The sequence below is a fragment of the Staurois parvus genome, unplaced genomic scaffold (genome assembly GCF_062004578.1).
Source record: "Staurois parvus isolate SC_StPar_1 unplaced genomic scaffold, SC_StPar_1.0 ptg001366l, whole genome shotgun sequence".
Lineage (NCBI taxonomy): Eukaryota > Metazoa > Chordata > Amphibia > Anura > Ranidae > Staurois > Staurois parvus.
In genome coordinates this window covers 436406-452303 of record NW_028319162.1, presented here as the reverse complement: position 1 = coordinate 452303, position 15898 = coordinate 436406, and the positions used below count along the sequence as shown (strand labels likewise).

Sequence of the window (15898 nt, the reverse complement as noted above, 5' to 3'; positions counted from 1 at the left end):
TGCAGAGATGATGGAGCTTATGAAAGCTGTAGGACCTTATGACCTCCATGGATGGACTTATACCCCTAATAGATGGTATTAGGACATAATGCTGTAGAGATGGTGGGACCTTATGGAAGCTGTAGGATTTTGTGACCTCCATTAATGGACTATACCCCTAATGGATGGTGATAGGACATAATGCTCTAGAGATGGAGGGACTTGTGGAAGCTGTAGGGTCTGGTTATCTTCATGGATGGACTATATTCCTAGTGGATGGTAATAGGACATAATGCTTTAAAGATGGTGGGACATTAGGGAATCTCCAGGATCAGATGACTTCCATGGATGGTCTCTAATTTTAATGGGTGGTGATAGGACATGATGCTGTAGAGATGGTGGGACTTTTGGAAGCTGTAGTATCTGATGACCTCCATGGATGGACGTTCTTTTTTTGTCTCTTTAGGAATCGAGCTGATCTGTGAGAAGGACATAGACCTGGCCACCCAGGTTCAGGAGTTGTTGGAGTTCCTCCACGAGAAGCAGCATGAACTGGACCTGAATGCAGATCAGACTCACAAGCGCCTGGAACAATGTCTGCAGCTCCGCCACCTCCAGGCTGAGGTCAAGCAGGTAAGCAGAACATTTCTTTCACCCTGCTGTGTGCCGACTCTCAGAATTCCTTCACAACCTAAAATTCAAAATGATTTTACACTTCTAACAACACACAAGTGTGTCCAAGAAACATTGTCTATCCCTCCCAGTACTGCGGGACTTCAGAACCCCTCTCCTTGCAGGGGCCGACTGACCATTTGGAAACTCGGGCATTGCCCGAGGGCCCGGGGTCAGTAGGGGCCCCTATGAGATGCCCCTGGTACCTTTTTCATAGGCTTTTTTGAGTTTGGGCAAGGACACAGGAGCCCCATGATCCCCTATTGCCCGGGGGCCCCATGAGTTGTCAGTCCGCCCCTGTCTCCTTGGTTTATGTAGAGGAGTGGAAAGGGTTATAAAGATGAGAACAGAGGGAGGAGTTCTCTAGTCCAGGAGGGGAGAAATGTACTGGGCTGACAACACTGCTTGGAATTTCAGTGCATCTTAGGTTCTGTTGTCAGCTCAGCACAGGAAGTTAGGAGCTCACTGAATATCTGACAAATGAAGTGGTATCTCTCTGTACTTGTGTATTTAAAGCTGAACTCCGGGATATGGACAGCACAGGGATGTTATCACAGCTACTTTTACAAAGTTATATCTGGTTTGGAGAGGAATATGGTGGACACAAAAGTGGATTTGTATCCTTTGTGGCTACTTTGTACCTGGAGCTCAGCTTTAAGAGACAAAACATGAGGAAATGTGTGTCTTTTGCAGAAAAGTACAGATTTTTTTTTTTATTTTGGCCAGACATACCCTTTAAAATCTATTTAAGTTGTGTTTAGTGGCCCTTTGGGAGCCATAGGAAAAAGCGTTGTGTTACAACAGAAGAGTCTTCTCTGAACGCATGCAAAGATCTTATGTTGCTTGTTACAGCGAGCCGGGTCCAAAAAAATCGAGTGGTGAGAACATCCGACCTCATCGTCTTTAGATTCATTAAAAACAAATTTAAAGCACATGTATATATTGAGAGCAGAAGTATTATTGGCCCCTCTGCTTCCGATCACAACAATTCTACAATTCCAGAAGTACAGCTAGCAAACTTTTGTTTTGGAGATGGATTAGAGCCCCTGTCAGGTGTGTATTGCTGTTTGTGTCCCCGTTAGGGAGATTCACCCCCTATTTGTCCTATTGAAAGTGAAAGAAAATCCCAAATTTTGGGTTGTCCCCAGAAAGGTAATACAGGGGAAATCTTCCAATGGGGACACTAGTTCTGATGACCTGGGGGGTCCCCAAGGAATTCCCTTAATTTGCAGGGATTTCCTCTCACCATCCCATCATCTCTACCCCAAGTGAAGGAAAATCTCTCCAATGGGACACAGAGAGCAAAAAAAAAAATATCTGAGGAGTTCTAACCCTCCTTTACTCTATCGAAAATGAAAGAAAGTTTTGCCTAGAGTTCTATTTTCAGAAAAAGGGAAGTCTGAGGAGTTCTATAAATAGTCCTTCAGGGACAATCTCCTCTCCTCACATTAATGGGATCTGGCTGGATGTAAAACGCTGTGTAGATTTCTTTGTCCAATATATACTTTGTAATGAGGAAGGGGAGAGGGACGAGGAAGGGGGAAAGGATGAGGAAGGGGGGAAGAATGAGGAAGGGGAGACAAATGAAAAAAGGGAGAAAGATGGGCAAGGAGGAAACGACGAGGAAGGTGAGAAGGATTAGGAAGACAGGAGGGGTGGGGAGAGGGATGAAGAAAGGGAAAAGGATGGGCAAGGAGGAAACTATGAGGAAGGTAAGAAAGATTAGGAAGAATGAGGAAGGGGAGAGAGATGAGAAAGGGGATAAGGATGAGGAAAGGGAAAAGGATGGGCAAGGAGGAAACGATGAGGAAGGTGAGAAGGGTTAGGAAGAAAGGAGGGATGAGGAGAGGGAAAAGGATGGGCAAGGAGGACACGATGAGGAAGGTGAGACGCATTAGGAAGAAAGGAAGGAGGAGGAAGGGGAGAGGGATGAGTAAAGGGAAAAGGATGGGCAAGGAGGAAACTATGAGGAAGGATTAGGAAGAATGAGGAAGGGGAGAGGGATGAGAAAAGGGAAAAGCATGGACAAGGAGGAAATGACGAGGAAGGTGAGAAGGATTAGGAAGACAGGAGGGATGAGGAAGGGGAGAGGGATGAGGAAGGTGAAGGGAAAAAGATGGGCAAGGAGAAAACCATGAGAAAGGAGAGATGGATTAGGAAGAAGGGAAGAATGAGGAAGGAGATGGGGGATGAGGAAAGTGAGAGGGATGAGGAAGGAGATGGGGGATGAGGAGTAGGATGAGGAAAGAGAGAAAGACAAGGAAAGGAACTGGGCAGAGGAAAAAGAGAAAGATGAGGGAGGACAAGGAAGGGGGAAGGGAAGAACGACAAGGAAAAAAAGAGGACAAGAAAGGGGGGGTGAGAGGACAGGGAAGATTAGAAGGATGAGTAAGGAAGAAAGGGAGAAGGATGAGGAAGGGGTAAGAACAGGTAAGAGGTCAAGGATGATTAAGGATAAAAGGGGGGGGGGGAGGATGAGGAAGGGAAGAAGGACAAGAAAATGGAAAAGGATAAGGAAGTAGAGGGTAAAGGAGGAAGGGGAAAAGGATGAGGAAGGGGAACAGGACAGGGATTCGGAGCAGGATGAGAAAGGGGAGTTGGATGACTAAGGAGAGGGACGATAAAGGACAGGGAAGGGGGATGGGGAGTAGGTTGAGGAAGGATGAGGAAAGGAAGAGGACAAGGAAAAGGGAAGGAAGAGGAAAGATGATGAAGGAAGAGGTAGGAGGGAACGAAGAGGAAAGATGGGAAAGGAAGAGGTAGGAGGGAACGAATAGGAAAGATGGGGAAGGAGAGAAGGAGGAGGAAAGATGGGAAAGAGGGAAGGAAAAGGAAAGATGGGTAAGGAAGAGGCAAGATGGGAAGGAAGAGGAAGGAGGAAAGGAAGGGGAAGGAGGAGGAAAGATGGGGAAGGAGGGAAGGAAGAGGAAAGATGGAGAAGGAAGAGGCAAGATGGGGAAGGAGGGAAGGAAGAGGCAAGATGGGGAAGGAGGGAAGGAAGGAAGAGGAACGATGGGGAAGGAGGGAAGGAAGAGGAACGATGGGGAAGGAGAGAAGGAAGAGGAAAGATGGGGATGGAGGGAAGGAAGAGGAAATATGGGGAAGGAGGGAAGGAAGAGGCAAGAGGGGAAGGAAGAGGCAAGAGGGGAAGGAAGAGGCAAGAGGGGAAGGAAGAGGAAAGATGGGGAAGGAAGGAGGGAAGGAAGGGCAAAGATGGGGAAGGAGGGAAGGAAGAGGCAAGATGGGGAAGGAGGGAAGGAAGAGGAAAGATGGGGAAGGAAGAGGAAAGGGAGAAGGATCAGGAAGGGGGAATAGTAATGAAGAGTGATACAAAATACAATTCAAAACAGAAGTGGAAAGTTTGTATGTCACTGTCCCCCCTGTGGATGAACCATGTATACAGGGTGGGGGATGGGAGGATGCGTCTTCTATCCTTTTATAGGAACATCATGGAATGATTATTTCTGGAATCGCCGTCCTCGCTGTCCTGCTGCAGATAGAAATACAATCTAATCCTGTCAGGCCGGGATCCTTCTTACAAGTGCCGACTGAGCCTGAAATATTGAAATTGGAATCTTTGTTTAAGGGAAATTGGAATGACCTGCGTCCGCGGCACCATTTGTTCTTCTAATAAGAGCGCGGCGTGCTGCACCTGCCGGCCCGGCCTCCGCTTCCCGTGTCTGGTTACATGGCGAGATTCTGCCAGACGTATGGAGGACGAAGTGTGTCCTCTATAATAATATCAGGAGATGGAGGATGGGATGTGGGGACCTCTCTGGGATGTCCATGTTCTGTGGTGGGGGGACGTAGGGTGAAGGACCATTGCTGGGACAATGTAATTGGCATCCAAGGAGAAAAGGTCACAATGTGTCCCCTCCCCCAATGAGCCGTGAACTACCCAATAGTATAGGTTGCAGGTTCTGCCCTTCTTGCTTCCCCTTTTGTTAAAGCACCCATTGTGGCCGCCTCTTCTGCCTACCCCTCAACCCAGCTGTGTAGGGAAACAGTGGGGGCAGGAGAGGGTGGTGCATGGTATTCTGCTCCGGTGTTTTTCCTGTACATCGAAAATGTATGTTTCAGTTTTTGGTGAATGCTGGAGAGTTATACCACCCAACAGATTCTTCAGCCTCTCAACCTTTGTCCCTACTCTGAGTTCCCGGGTCTTTACACCCGCTGTGCCCATGATGAGGGGTTCCCACCATCCCTGCGCTGAGTGCCCGGGTCTGTACACCTGCTGTGCCCATCATGAGGGGTTCCCACCATCCCTGTGCCGAGTTCCCGGGTCTGAACACCCGCTGTGCACATTATGAGGGGTTCCCACCATCCCTGTGCCGAGTTCCCGGATCTTTCCGGGTCAGAAGTGAGAAGCGGAAGACTTCCCCTGCTACCTTCTGTGTTTATAAGTGGCAGCGGCAATGACCAGTACGAACAGTCGATTATAATTCATAGTACAACACATTTTTACAAGACAGAGCACCTACTTGATCAATCCAGCTCAGACCTTCTATGGTGACCGCATTAGACCAGAAAACGGTATTTAAGTATCGTCTATCCAGCGCTTTGCTAAAATATGCAGAAGACCGAAATGATGTCAAATTTGTGCTGTTGCTGTGATGTCTGTGCTGACATATGTTCACATTTAATGGCTTTATATTCTGTAAAGGTTCCATCTGTATAATGTAGAGCAGTGCTGATGGAAATCATACATCCGAACAATGAAATGAACTGATGTGCGGGAAACGCTCCATGTGTGCGGAAAATGTCAATTATTCCTTATGTCTTCTACATTTTATGGCATTTCTTTATTTAAAAAAAAAACCCATAAAAATTACCTGTATATACCACAAAATGATACTTTGTACTGTATTTAATTAAAAATGTTAAAAGATGTGATACTTACCTGCTCTGTGCAACATTGTCCCCCTCTGGTAAGCCACGCCTTTGATCCCTCCTCACAGGAGTTTGACTGACAGCAGCAGCAGGAGACTACGGCTTCCACTGCTCTCAGCGTTTCCTGTGGGACCAGGAAGTGAAAGGAGCGGGGCCAGAGCTGAGACGGCTCTGGCAGTGCCTTCTTAATAGCATCATGGGCCCCTGGGAAAAGTAATGCATTGGGGCCCCTACCAGCCTCCATCATGTGTCCCCATCACAGTGCCTCCTTACATCAGGTGTCCCCATCACAGTGCCCTCATCCATCAGGTGTCCTGTCACAGTGGCCCCTTACATCCGGTGTCCCCACCCATCATGGTGTCCCATCATAGTGTCCCCTTACATCAGGTGTCCCCATCCATCAGGTGTCCCTTCACAGAGTCTCCATACATCAGGTTCCTCCATCACAGTGTCCCCTTACATCAGGTTTCCCCTTCAGTGTCCTCATCCATCAGGTGTCTGCATCCATCAGATTTCTGCATCAGTATGTCCTCATCCATCAGGTGTCCCCATACATCAGGTCTTCTTATCCATCAGGTGTCCCCATCCATCAGGTGTCCCCATCCATCAGGTGTCCCCATCCATCAGGTGTCTCATCATAGTGTTCCCTTACATCAGGTGTCCCCATCACAGTCTCTCCATACAACAGATTCCTCCATCACAGTGTCCTTTTACAAAAGGTGTCCCCTTCACAGTGCCTTCATCCATCAGGTTTCTGCATCACTGTGTTCTCATCCATCAGGTGTCCCCATCACAATGTCCCCATACATCAGGTGTCCCCATCACAGTGTACTCTTCCATCAGGTGTCCCCATCACAGTGTCCTCTTCCATCAGGTGTCCCCATCACAGTGTCCTCTTCCATCAGGTGTCCCCATCAGTGTGTCCCCATCCTTTAGGTGTCCCCATCACAGTGTCCTCTTCCATCAGGTGTCTCCATCACAGAGTCCTCTTCCATCAGGTGTCCCCATCACAGTGTCCTCATCCATCAAGTGTCCCCACCCATCAGAGCTGTGTTCTCATTCTCAGTGTGGGCTCTCTTCTGCCCCCTTCAGGAGGGAGGAGAAAGCTGAATCCTCTTTCCAGAATCTTCCAGCCGCTGCTTCTTCTGACAGGAGTGATATTGCAAGTACTCCTGTCAAAGAAGATCAGCACAATTGGCCAAATCACCAGTGCAACTCCCCCCCCCCCCCCCCTTATTGCCCATGTGCCCGTTCTTTAAGACAGCCCTGAGCATTGGAGCAGTGACAGGAGAAGGCGGGGGTGGGGGGGGATGGGACAGGTAGTGGGGTGTTTACATAAATACAGTGAATGCATTAAGGTAAAAGATGCTTTGACTTTAGAACACTTTAATTAATTGTTAATTATATTTTGGTAAGTGCAGTGTGAGTATAACCTGATGTCCGTCCCTATACAGCAGGGCTCGGTTTTGGGGGAGGAGCAGAACAAGTATCCAATCCGTTATGTACCCGGGAGAGTAATTTAGCAAGAATTGAAATCGAAGCGCCACACCACTGCGAAGAGGTTCAGATACAACTTTATTCCATTAAAAAGTGAAAGTACAATTCAAAAATTGTCCAACGCATTTCGGGGGTCCAAAGGCACCCCCTTCATCAGGGCTTGACTGATAAAAATGTGAACAAACCAGAAGTGAACTGGACCTACAATGATATTTTTTCCAGTGTACATTACAAGCACGGATCTTTTCAGCATTTTGTTTGTCATCCTTAGGGTTAGGGTTGGCTGCCAAACAAGATGCGGGAAAGGCCTGTGCCGAAACGCGTTGGGTACTTTTTTTTTTTATTCCTGACTTTTAATAAAGTTGTATCTGGACCTCTTAGCAGTGATTTGGTGCTTCAATTTAATTTCCCTTTTCATTACACTACAAGCCAAGTAGATTGTGGAGATCCCCTGGGGCAGGAGTCTCCAAACTGCGGCCCGAGGGCCGGATGTGGCACTTGCTACCCTTTATCTGGCCCTTGGGGCACTATTCCTCCCACTGAGACCAACAATGGGACAATACTTCTTCCCATGAAACCAGTGATGGTGTACTATTCTTCCCACTAATACCAACAGTTGGGCACTACTCCTCCTCCTACTGACCAACAACCCTGAGGCCATGTTTATTCTCACTGTTGCTGGGTCCAGGACATTTTCTATCCTCACTGGCCCTAAACGGGCACTCCTAAAGTCTGATGGACAGTATATTGACCCTTTGTTTGAAATGTTTGGAGACCCCTGCTCTGGGGTGTAGATGCCACTTGGCCGGGACCCAGGTCATTTACAGCAATACCAGCAAGATAACCCTACGGGTCCAGCGCAGTCTTTGGAGACCCCAGCTCTGGGGTATAGATGCCGCCTGGCCGGGACTCAGATCATTTACAGCAATACCAGCAAGATAACCCTACGGGTCCAGCGTGGTCTTTGGAGACCCCAGCTCTGGGGTGTGGATTCCGTCTGGCTGGAACCCAGATCATTTACAGCAGTACCAGCAAGATATCCCTACGGGTCCAGCGTGGTCTTTGGTGACCCCAGCTCTGGGGTATAGATGCCGCCTGGCCGGGACTCAGATCATTTACAGCAATACCAGCAAGATAACCCTACGGGTCCAGCGTGGTCTTTGGAGACCCCAGCTCTGGGGTGTGGATTCCGTCTGGCTGGAACCCAGATCATTTACAGCAATACCAGCAAGATATCACTACGGGTCCAGCGTGGTCTTTGGTGACCCCAGCTCTGGGGTGTAGATGCCGCCTGGCCGGGACTCAGATCATTTACAGCAATACCAGCAAGATATCACTACGGGTCCAGCATGGTCTTTGGTGACCCCTGCTCTGGGATGTAGATGCCACTTGGCCGGGACCCAGGTCATTTACAGCAATACCAGAAAGAAATCCCTACGGGTCCAGCGTGGTCTTTGGAGACCTCAGCTCTGGGGTGTAGATTCCGTCTGGCTGGAACCCAGATCATTTACAGCAATACCAGCAAGATAACCCTAACGGGTCCAGCGTGGTCTTTGGTGACCCCAGCTCTGGGATGTAGATGCCGCCTGGCCGGGACCCAGATCATTTACAGCAATACCAGAAAGAAATCCCTACGGGTGCAGTGTGGTCTTTCCACTTTATTGTAGTGAACCTGTCAGGGACTGTGCTGGTGGGAGGGTTTCCCTTACATTTCCTATATGTTGCTCCCTACGGTGGGTGACTGGGTGTAGAAGGACGAGGAGTGGCAGGGGTGCCTACAGCAGGTCCTGGCATGGTTCATGGTCAGACTGGATGCTTCGGATGCTCATACTGGAGCTTGTACAGAATGGTGGAACACAGATGAAGGAGAGGAACCCACAGATGCCTCCAGAGCCGATCATTTGCAGGTATTCACTCCATGAGTGAACAGAGCCATGAATAGCTGCAGGACTTGTCATCGCTTTCAGTGGGACTTCCTGTCTGCAGGTAATAGCAGGAAACCCCCGCTAAGTCTCCTGCACTTCATCAGTCTGTTCCTTCTCTTTTCACTATCCAATCACAAGCTGGGAGGGGCGGACAAGTCCTGCAACGAGTAATGGCTTTGCTGTGTGGCAGAGCTGTGTAAATATCAGGACGGGACAGACAAAAATACAAATCCTTTTACGGGTAATGTTCTTTTATATCTGTTTGCCCGGAGTTCACCTTTAATAGCCTCTCTATTGTGATGTAGAATAGTATGGAGCACTTTTGAGATGCCCACTCTCAGGCTTCCCCTCCCCTGGGGTTGTGTGCCAGGATAATCCGTCACCCATCGCTCTCATTATCTCACTAGGAGCTTGTCTCTTCTTCCAGGTGCTGGGCTGGATCCGCAATGGGGAGTCCATGCTGAACGCCAGCCTTGTTAACGCCAGCTCATTGTCGGAGGCGGAGCAGCTGCAGAGAGAACATGAACAGTTCCAGATGGCCATTGAGGTGACTATCCCGGGGTTCCTGCTGCCATGTGTATGGGGGGGGGGGGGAAGGCTGGATATATTCATTTAGTTTTTCTGAATGGGAACTGTTGTGGTTGGAATGTATTGTGTGTGTCTGACAAAGAATGTCATTTTTCAAACATCCTTCTTGCACGATGGTGTGGGGTGAGAAGCCAACTGATCCCTTTCCTGGTTTACCCAGATGGGGTGACGGGTCATTTCACTGGTGTTGCAGAAATGGCCGGTGGGTGACCATCAGCCGGTGTCTCTGTAAAGCAGCACCCTACCCATGCTGAGGGGTGTAGGGGCCAGGAAGAGGAGATTGGGGAGCTTACTGTAGAAATCGGAAACAAAATTGTAAAGTATGAAAAAGTTGGTGTAATGAATGCCAGAAGAGCGGCAGCAAGCTGTGATTTAGTGATGGCACCTTGCAGACCCTCAGAAGCCTCGCAAATTGTGAGATTTTGCTAAACAAGCTTGGTGGTTACTGATCACACAAGATGCACTATATGGCCAAAAGTACGTGAACCCCCTCCCTCTCCCAATGATGGAGTTCAGGTGTCTCCAGTGATGAGTCCCGGTAATACACCATCATACAAAAACATTGTAGACAATTGTGCTCTTCTAACCTTGTGTTAACAGTTTGGTGATGACCCTTTTCTGTTCCACCATGACTGTCCCCTGTGTACAAAGCCAGCTCTAAAAAGACGTGGATGACCACTTTGATGTGGAGGAACCTCAGTGTCCTGCACGGAGCTCAACCCTACTAAACACCTTTGGGGTGAATTAGAAAGCCAATTTTGAGACAGTTTTTTTTTAGCACCCAACATCTGAGCCAGGTCTTCTCTTCCATTATCAGTACCCGACCCCACAAATGGCCACAAGATCCCACAGACACTCTCCGAAATCTTGTGGGAAACCTTCCTAGAAGAGTGGAGGATGTAATGGCCACAATATGGGAGGGTAAGGGGGAATGGCAACTCCATAATATTGGCCATTAAGTGGTTTTGAAATGGGATGCCCAACAAGCTTGTACAGGTATGATGGTCAGGTGTCCACAAAGCCAGCTCCATAAAGACATTGACCAGATTGGTGTGGAGGAATTCAAAAGTCCTGCATAGAGCTCTGACTTCAACCCTGCTAGACAGCTTTGAGATGAATTGGAAGGCCGATTTTGAGCCAAGTCTTTTTTGGTATCTAACATGTGAGTCAGGTCTTCTCGACCAACATCAGTAACTGATCTCACAAATGAGCACACATTCTCACAGACACACTCCAATATCTTGTGGGAAGCCTTACCAGAAGGTGGGCATCTCTATACTAATGGCCATAGGAGAAGAGAGGGAACTACGTATAAAAGACCATGTTTGTGAAATAACATATCCAGATTGATAAAGACATGGTTTGACCAGTTTGGTGTCAAGGAACTTCAGTGTCCCATATAATGTCCTGATCTCAACCCTACTGAACACCCTTGGGATGAATTGGAATGCCAATGGCAAGCCAGGTCTTTCTATGGCACCCAACGTGGGGCACAACATATGTGTCTGGTCTTCCGTACCGGACTTCACAATTGGACACAAATTCCCCAGACACCCTCTGAAATCTTTTGGAAAGCCTTTTCAGAAAAGTGGAGGATGTTATAGCCACAAAGGGGGCAACTCCATATTAATGGCTTTGGGTGGGGTTGTCAAAACCTTTCATTAATTTTTTTTTTTTTTTTTTTGGAATGGGACGTCCAATCAGCCCACATACAGTAGATGTGACGGTCGGGTGTCTACAGGCATTTGGCCATATAGTCCACATTGACCTGGCATGTTGTATTCATACACAAAATCCCGTTTCTTCTGTACTGTAGACACCTGAATTGAGGATCTGTGATGAATAATTGAACATTCTGTGTCCTAGATTCAGAACATCTGTTAAACTTTCATTTTTTTTTCACCTTTCAGCCGTTCCTGTCAGTAGAGAGACATTTAGAAGGTTCTTTTTAATCTTTCATAGTAGAGATGAAATGCCTCTTATGCAGTGTATGTGTATATCATACTATAGAGCAGTCAGGTGAGAGTTATAATGTCCACCTGTATATTGTTCTCACTCCCCATATTCTCTTCTCCCAACGCCCCCCCCCCCCCCCATGTTCCTCCTCACAGTCCCTGTTCAATGCCAGTTCTCTGCAGAAAACCCACCAGAGTGCCCTGCAGGTCCAGCAGAAGGCCGAGGCCTTGTTACAGGCTGGACATTACGATGCCGATGCCATCCGGGAGTGTGCCGAGAAGGTGGCCATGCACTGGCAGCAGCTCATGCTGAAGATGGAGGACAGGCTGAAGCTGGTCAATGCTTCCGTGGCGTTCTACAAAACTTCAGAGCAGGTTAGCGCTCCTTGCAGGTCACACGGACTTTGCTGCATGTGAGGAGGCAACACTCAGGCACTACTGTGCTTATGTTATTCCAGGCATTTCAGTTTAGGGCTTTGGAAGGCTTTGGAGGCAGTTTGTGGTCTTCCTCCTGGCCTTGTGTTTTTTTTTAGCTCTTTGAATAGCTGACATCAGTGCACCAAAACCGTTCCTAAATGGTGCACCACACCTGGACTTCCTGCCATTATTGTACAGATGGGGGGGGAGGAGATTTGGAAAAACTACACGCTGTAATGAGGCACCCCAAATCCATGATTCATTAGATAAGTCCTAGATATCCAGTAATATATTACTGTGTAAGCCGCTGTCAGCATGAGGAGCCAGGCTCACCAGATGACAACCCATGGTCGGTGTCCGCAGCCATCCTCAACATCCAGAGCGAGCCCTGGGGATGGGGGGTTTGGCGTGGGTGGGCACAATATTTCAGAAGCTCCGCCTCCTTTTTCAAGTGATTCCTGATTGTACCAATACTATTCTCTGCCCCCATCACATGACTGACTTCCTGTCTCTGGAGGAGATCAATATTATTATAAATTAGTTTAGCCTATTTAACACTACGGGACCCTTGAAATAACGAGGAGGCAATTAAATGGCAATGATCACCTTTTATTAAAGGCTGATAACTGACACGCTTTGGAGGTAATCAACTTGTGACAAACAATGGTCACTGACATCTAACTGCCTCATCCATTGATAATTTTTGGTGCTTCTTTTGTTCTACACCTCTGGTCTTCACCCAAGGTCCCTCAAGAGGAAGGAATCCCAGGTTTAAGGCCACAAACTGTACTAAATATCAGAAGATCATTGGCATCTAACTGCCTCAATTGATCCTTTTTGTTGCTCCTTTCATTCCACTCCTCAGGTCTTCACCCAAGGTCCCTCAAGAGGAGGGTATCCCTGGTTTAAGGCCACAAACTGCACTACATATCAGACTACCATTGGCATCTAACTGCCTCATCAATTGATCATTTTTGGTGCTTCTTTCGTTCTACACCTTTGGTCTTCACCCAAGGTCCCTCAAGAGGAGGGAATCCCTGGTTTAAGGCCACAAACTGTACTAAATATCAGAAGATCATTGGCATCTAACTGCCTCAATTGATCCTTTTTGGTGCTCCTTTCATTCTACTCCTCAGGTCTTCACCCAAGGTCCCTCAAGAGGAGGGTATCCCTGGTTTAAGGCCACAAACTGCACTACATATCAGACTACCATTGGCATCTAACTGCCTCATCAATTGATCATTTTTGGTGCTTCTTTCGTTCTACACCTTTGGTCTTCACCCAAGGTCCCTCAAGAGGAGGGTATCCATGGTTTAAGGCCACAAACTGCAATACATATCAGACGATCATTGGCATCTAACTGCCTCAATTGATCCTTTTTGGTGCTCCTTTCATTCTACTCCTCAGGTCTTCACCCAAGGTCCCTCAAGAGGAGGGTATCCATGGTTTAAGGCCACAAACTGCAATACATATCAGACGATCATTGGCATCTAACTGCCTCAATTGATCCTTTTTTGGATCCTACGGACACAGCTGATCACGTGAGGTGGTAAAAGGCCAATCACAGCAGCCTTTTACCACGTGATCAGCCATGTCCAGTGACACAGCAGATCACCAATAAATGCATATACTGGTTATCATCTGCACTTTCCTCACGCTGTCAGAGCGTGAGGAAAGTACTGCTGATAACCGGCAATTGTCAGAGGAGGGATCGGCACCGATCATCAGGGCACTGATGATCAGTGCCCTGATGATCGGTGCCCAGCAGTGCCACCCACTAGTGCTGCCCACCTGTGTCCAACAGTGCCACCCATCAGTGCCCAGCGGTGCTGCCAGTCAGTGCCACCCACCAGTGACGCAGATCAGTGCTGCCTATCAGTGCCACCTATCGGTGCCGATAATTGTTGCATATCAGTGCTGATCATTGTTGCATATCAGTGCCCATCAATGCTGCCTATCAGAGCAGCCTCATCAACGCACATCAGTGAAGGAGAAAAATTACCTGTTTGCAAAATTTTATAATAAAAACTAAAAAAATCTTTTTTTTTTCAAAATTTTGCTCTTTTTTTGTTTATAGCACAAAAAATAAAACCCCCAGCGGTGAGTACTTACCAACAAAAGAAAGCTCTATTTGTGTGAAAAAAAAGATAAAAATTTCATACGGGTACAGTGTTTTATGACCGTGCAATTGTCACTCAAAGTGCGACAGTGCTAAAAGCTGAACATTGGCCTGGGCAGGAAGGGGGTGGCAATGCCTGGTAGGCAGGAAGGGGGTAGAAGTGCCCGGTAGGCAGGAAGGGGGTAGAAGTGCCCGGTAGGCAGGAAGGGGGTAGAAGTGTCCTGTAGGCAGGAAGGGGGTAGAAGTGTCCGGTAGGCAGGAAGGGGGTAGAAGTGTCCTGTAGGCAGGAAGGGGGTAGAAGTGCCCTGTAGGCAGGAAGGGGGTAGAAGTGCCCTGTAGGCAGGAAGGGGGTAGAAGTGCCCGGTAGGCAGGAAGGGGTAGAAGTGCCCGGTAGGCAGGAAGGGGTAGAAGTGCCCGGTAGGCAGGAAGGGGGTAGAAGCGCCCGGTAGGCGGGAAGGGGGTAGAAGTGCCCTGTAGGCAGGAAGGGGGTAGAAGTGCCCAGTAGGCGGGAAGGGGGTAGAAGTGCCCGGTGGGCAGGAAGGGGGTAGAAGTGCCCGGTGGGCGGGAAGGGGGTAGAAGTGCCCGGGAGGCGGGAAGGGGGTAGAAGTGCCCGGTAGGCGGGAAGGGGGTAGAAGTGCCCGGTAGGCAGGAAGGGGGTAGAAGTGCCCGGTAGGCAGGAAGGGGGTAGAAGTGCCCGGTAGGCAGGAAGGGGGTAGAAGTGCCCGGTAGGCAGGAAGGAGGTAGAAGTGCCCTGTAGGCAGGAAGGGGGTAGAAGTGTCCTGTAGGCAGGAAGGGGGTAGAAGTGCCCATTAGGCAGGAAGGGGGTAGAAGCGCCCGGTAGGCAGGAAGGGGTAGAAGCGCCCGGTAGGCAGGAAGGGGGTAGAAGCGCCCGGTAGGCGGGAAGGGGGTAGAAGCGCCCGGTGGGCAGGAAGGGTGTAGAAGTGCCCAGTAGGCGGGAAGGGGGTAGAAGTGCCCGGGAGGCAGGAAGGGGGTAGAAGTGCCCGGTGGGCGGGAAGGGGGTACAAGTGCCCGGTGGGCGGGAAGGGGGTACAAGTGCCCAGTAGGCGGGAAGGGGGTAGAAGTGCCCTGTAGGCGGGAAGGGGGTAGAAGTGCCCGGGAGGCAGGAAGGGGGTAGAAGTGCCCGGGAGGCAGGAAGGGGGTAGAAGTGCCCGGGAGGCAGGAAGGGGGTAGAAGTGCCCGGGAGGCAGGAAGGGGGTAGAAGTGCCCGGGAGGCAGGAAGGGGGTAGAAGTGCCCGGGAGGCAGGAAGGGGGTAGAAGTGCCATGTAGGCAGGAAGGGGGTAGAAGTGCCATGTAGGCAGGAAGGGGGTAGAAGTGCCATGTAGGCAGGAAGGGGGTAGAAGTGCCATGTAGGCAGGAAGGGGGTAGAAGTGCCATGTAGGCAGGAAGGGGGTAGAAGTGCCATGTAGGCAGGAAGGGGGTAGAAGTATCCGGTAGGCAGGAAGGGGGTAAAAGTGCCTGGTAGGCAGGAAAGGGGTAAAAGTGCCTGGTAGGCAGGAAAGGGGTAGAAGTGCCTGGTAGGCAGGAAAGGGGTAGAAGTGCCTGGTAGGCAGGAAGGGGGTAGAAGTGCCCTGTAGGCAGGAAGGGGGTAGAAGTGCCCGGTAGGCAGGAAGGGGGTAGAAGTGCCCGGTAGGCAGGAAGGGGGTAGAAGTGCCCTGTAGGCAGGAAGGGGGTAGAAGTGCCCATTAGGCAGGAAGGGGGTAGAAGTGCCCGGTAGGCAGGAAGGAGGTAGAAGTGCCCTGTAGGCGGGAAGGAGGTAGAAGTGCCATGTAGGCGGGAAGGGGGTAGAAGTGCCCTGTAGGCGGGAAGGGGGTAGAAGTGCCCTGTAGGCAGGAAG

At 49.4% G+C, this 15898-nt stretch overlaps 1 protein-coding gene across 1 annotated transcript in view; it reads left to right on the top strand.

Moving 5' to 3' along the window:
• The window catches only part of LOC149436376 (kalirin), a 162160-nt gene that overhangs the window by 55936 nt on the left and 90326 nt on the right, over positions 1-15898 (top strand). The window contains exons 8-10 of the mRNA XM_089661685.1: positions 446-612; positions 9391-9510; positions 11663-11881. Of these exons, the coding sequence (XP_089517811.1) occupies positions 446-612; positions 9391-9510; positions 11663-11881 (506 nt within the window). The remainder of the gene's footprint in view (positions 1-445; positions 613-9390; positions 9511-11662; positions 11882-15898) is intronic.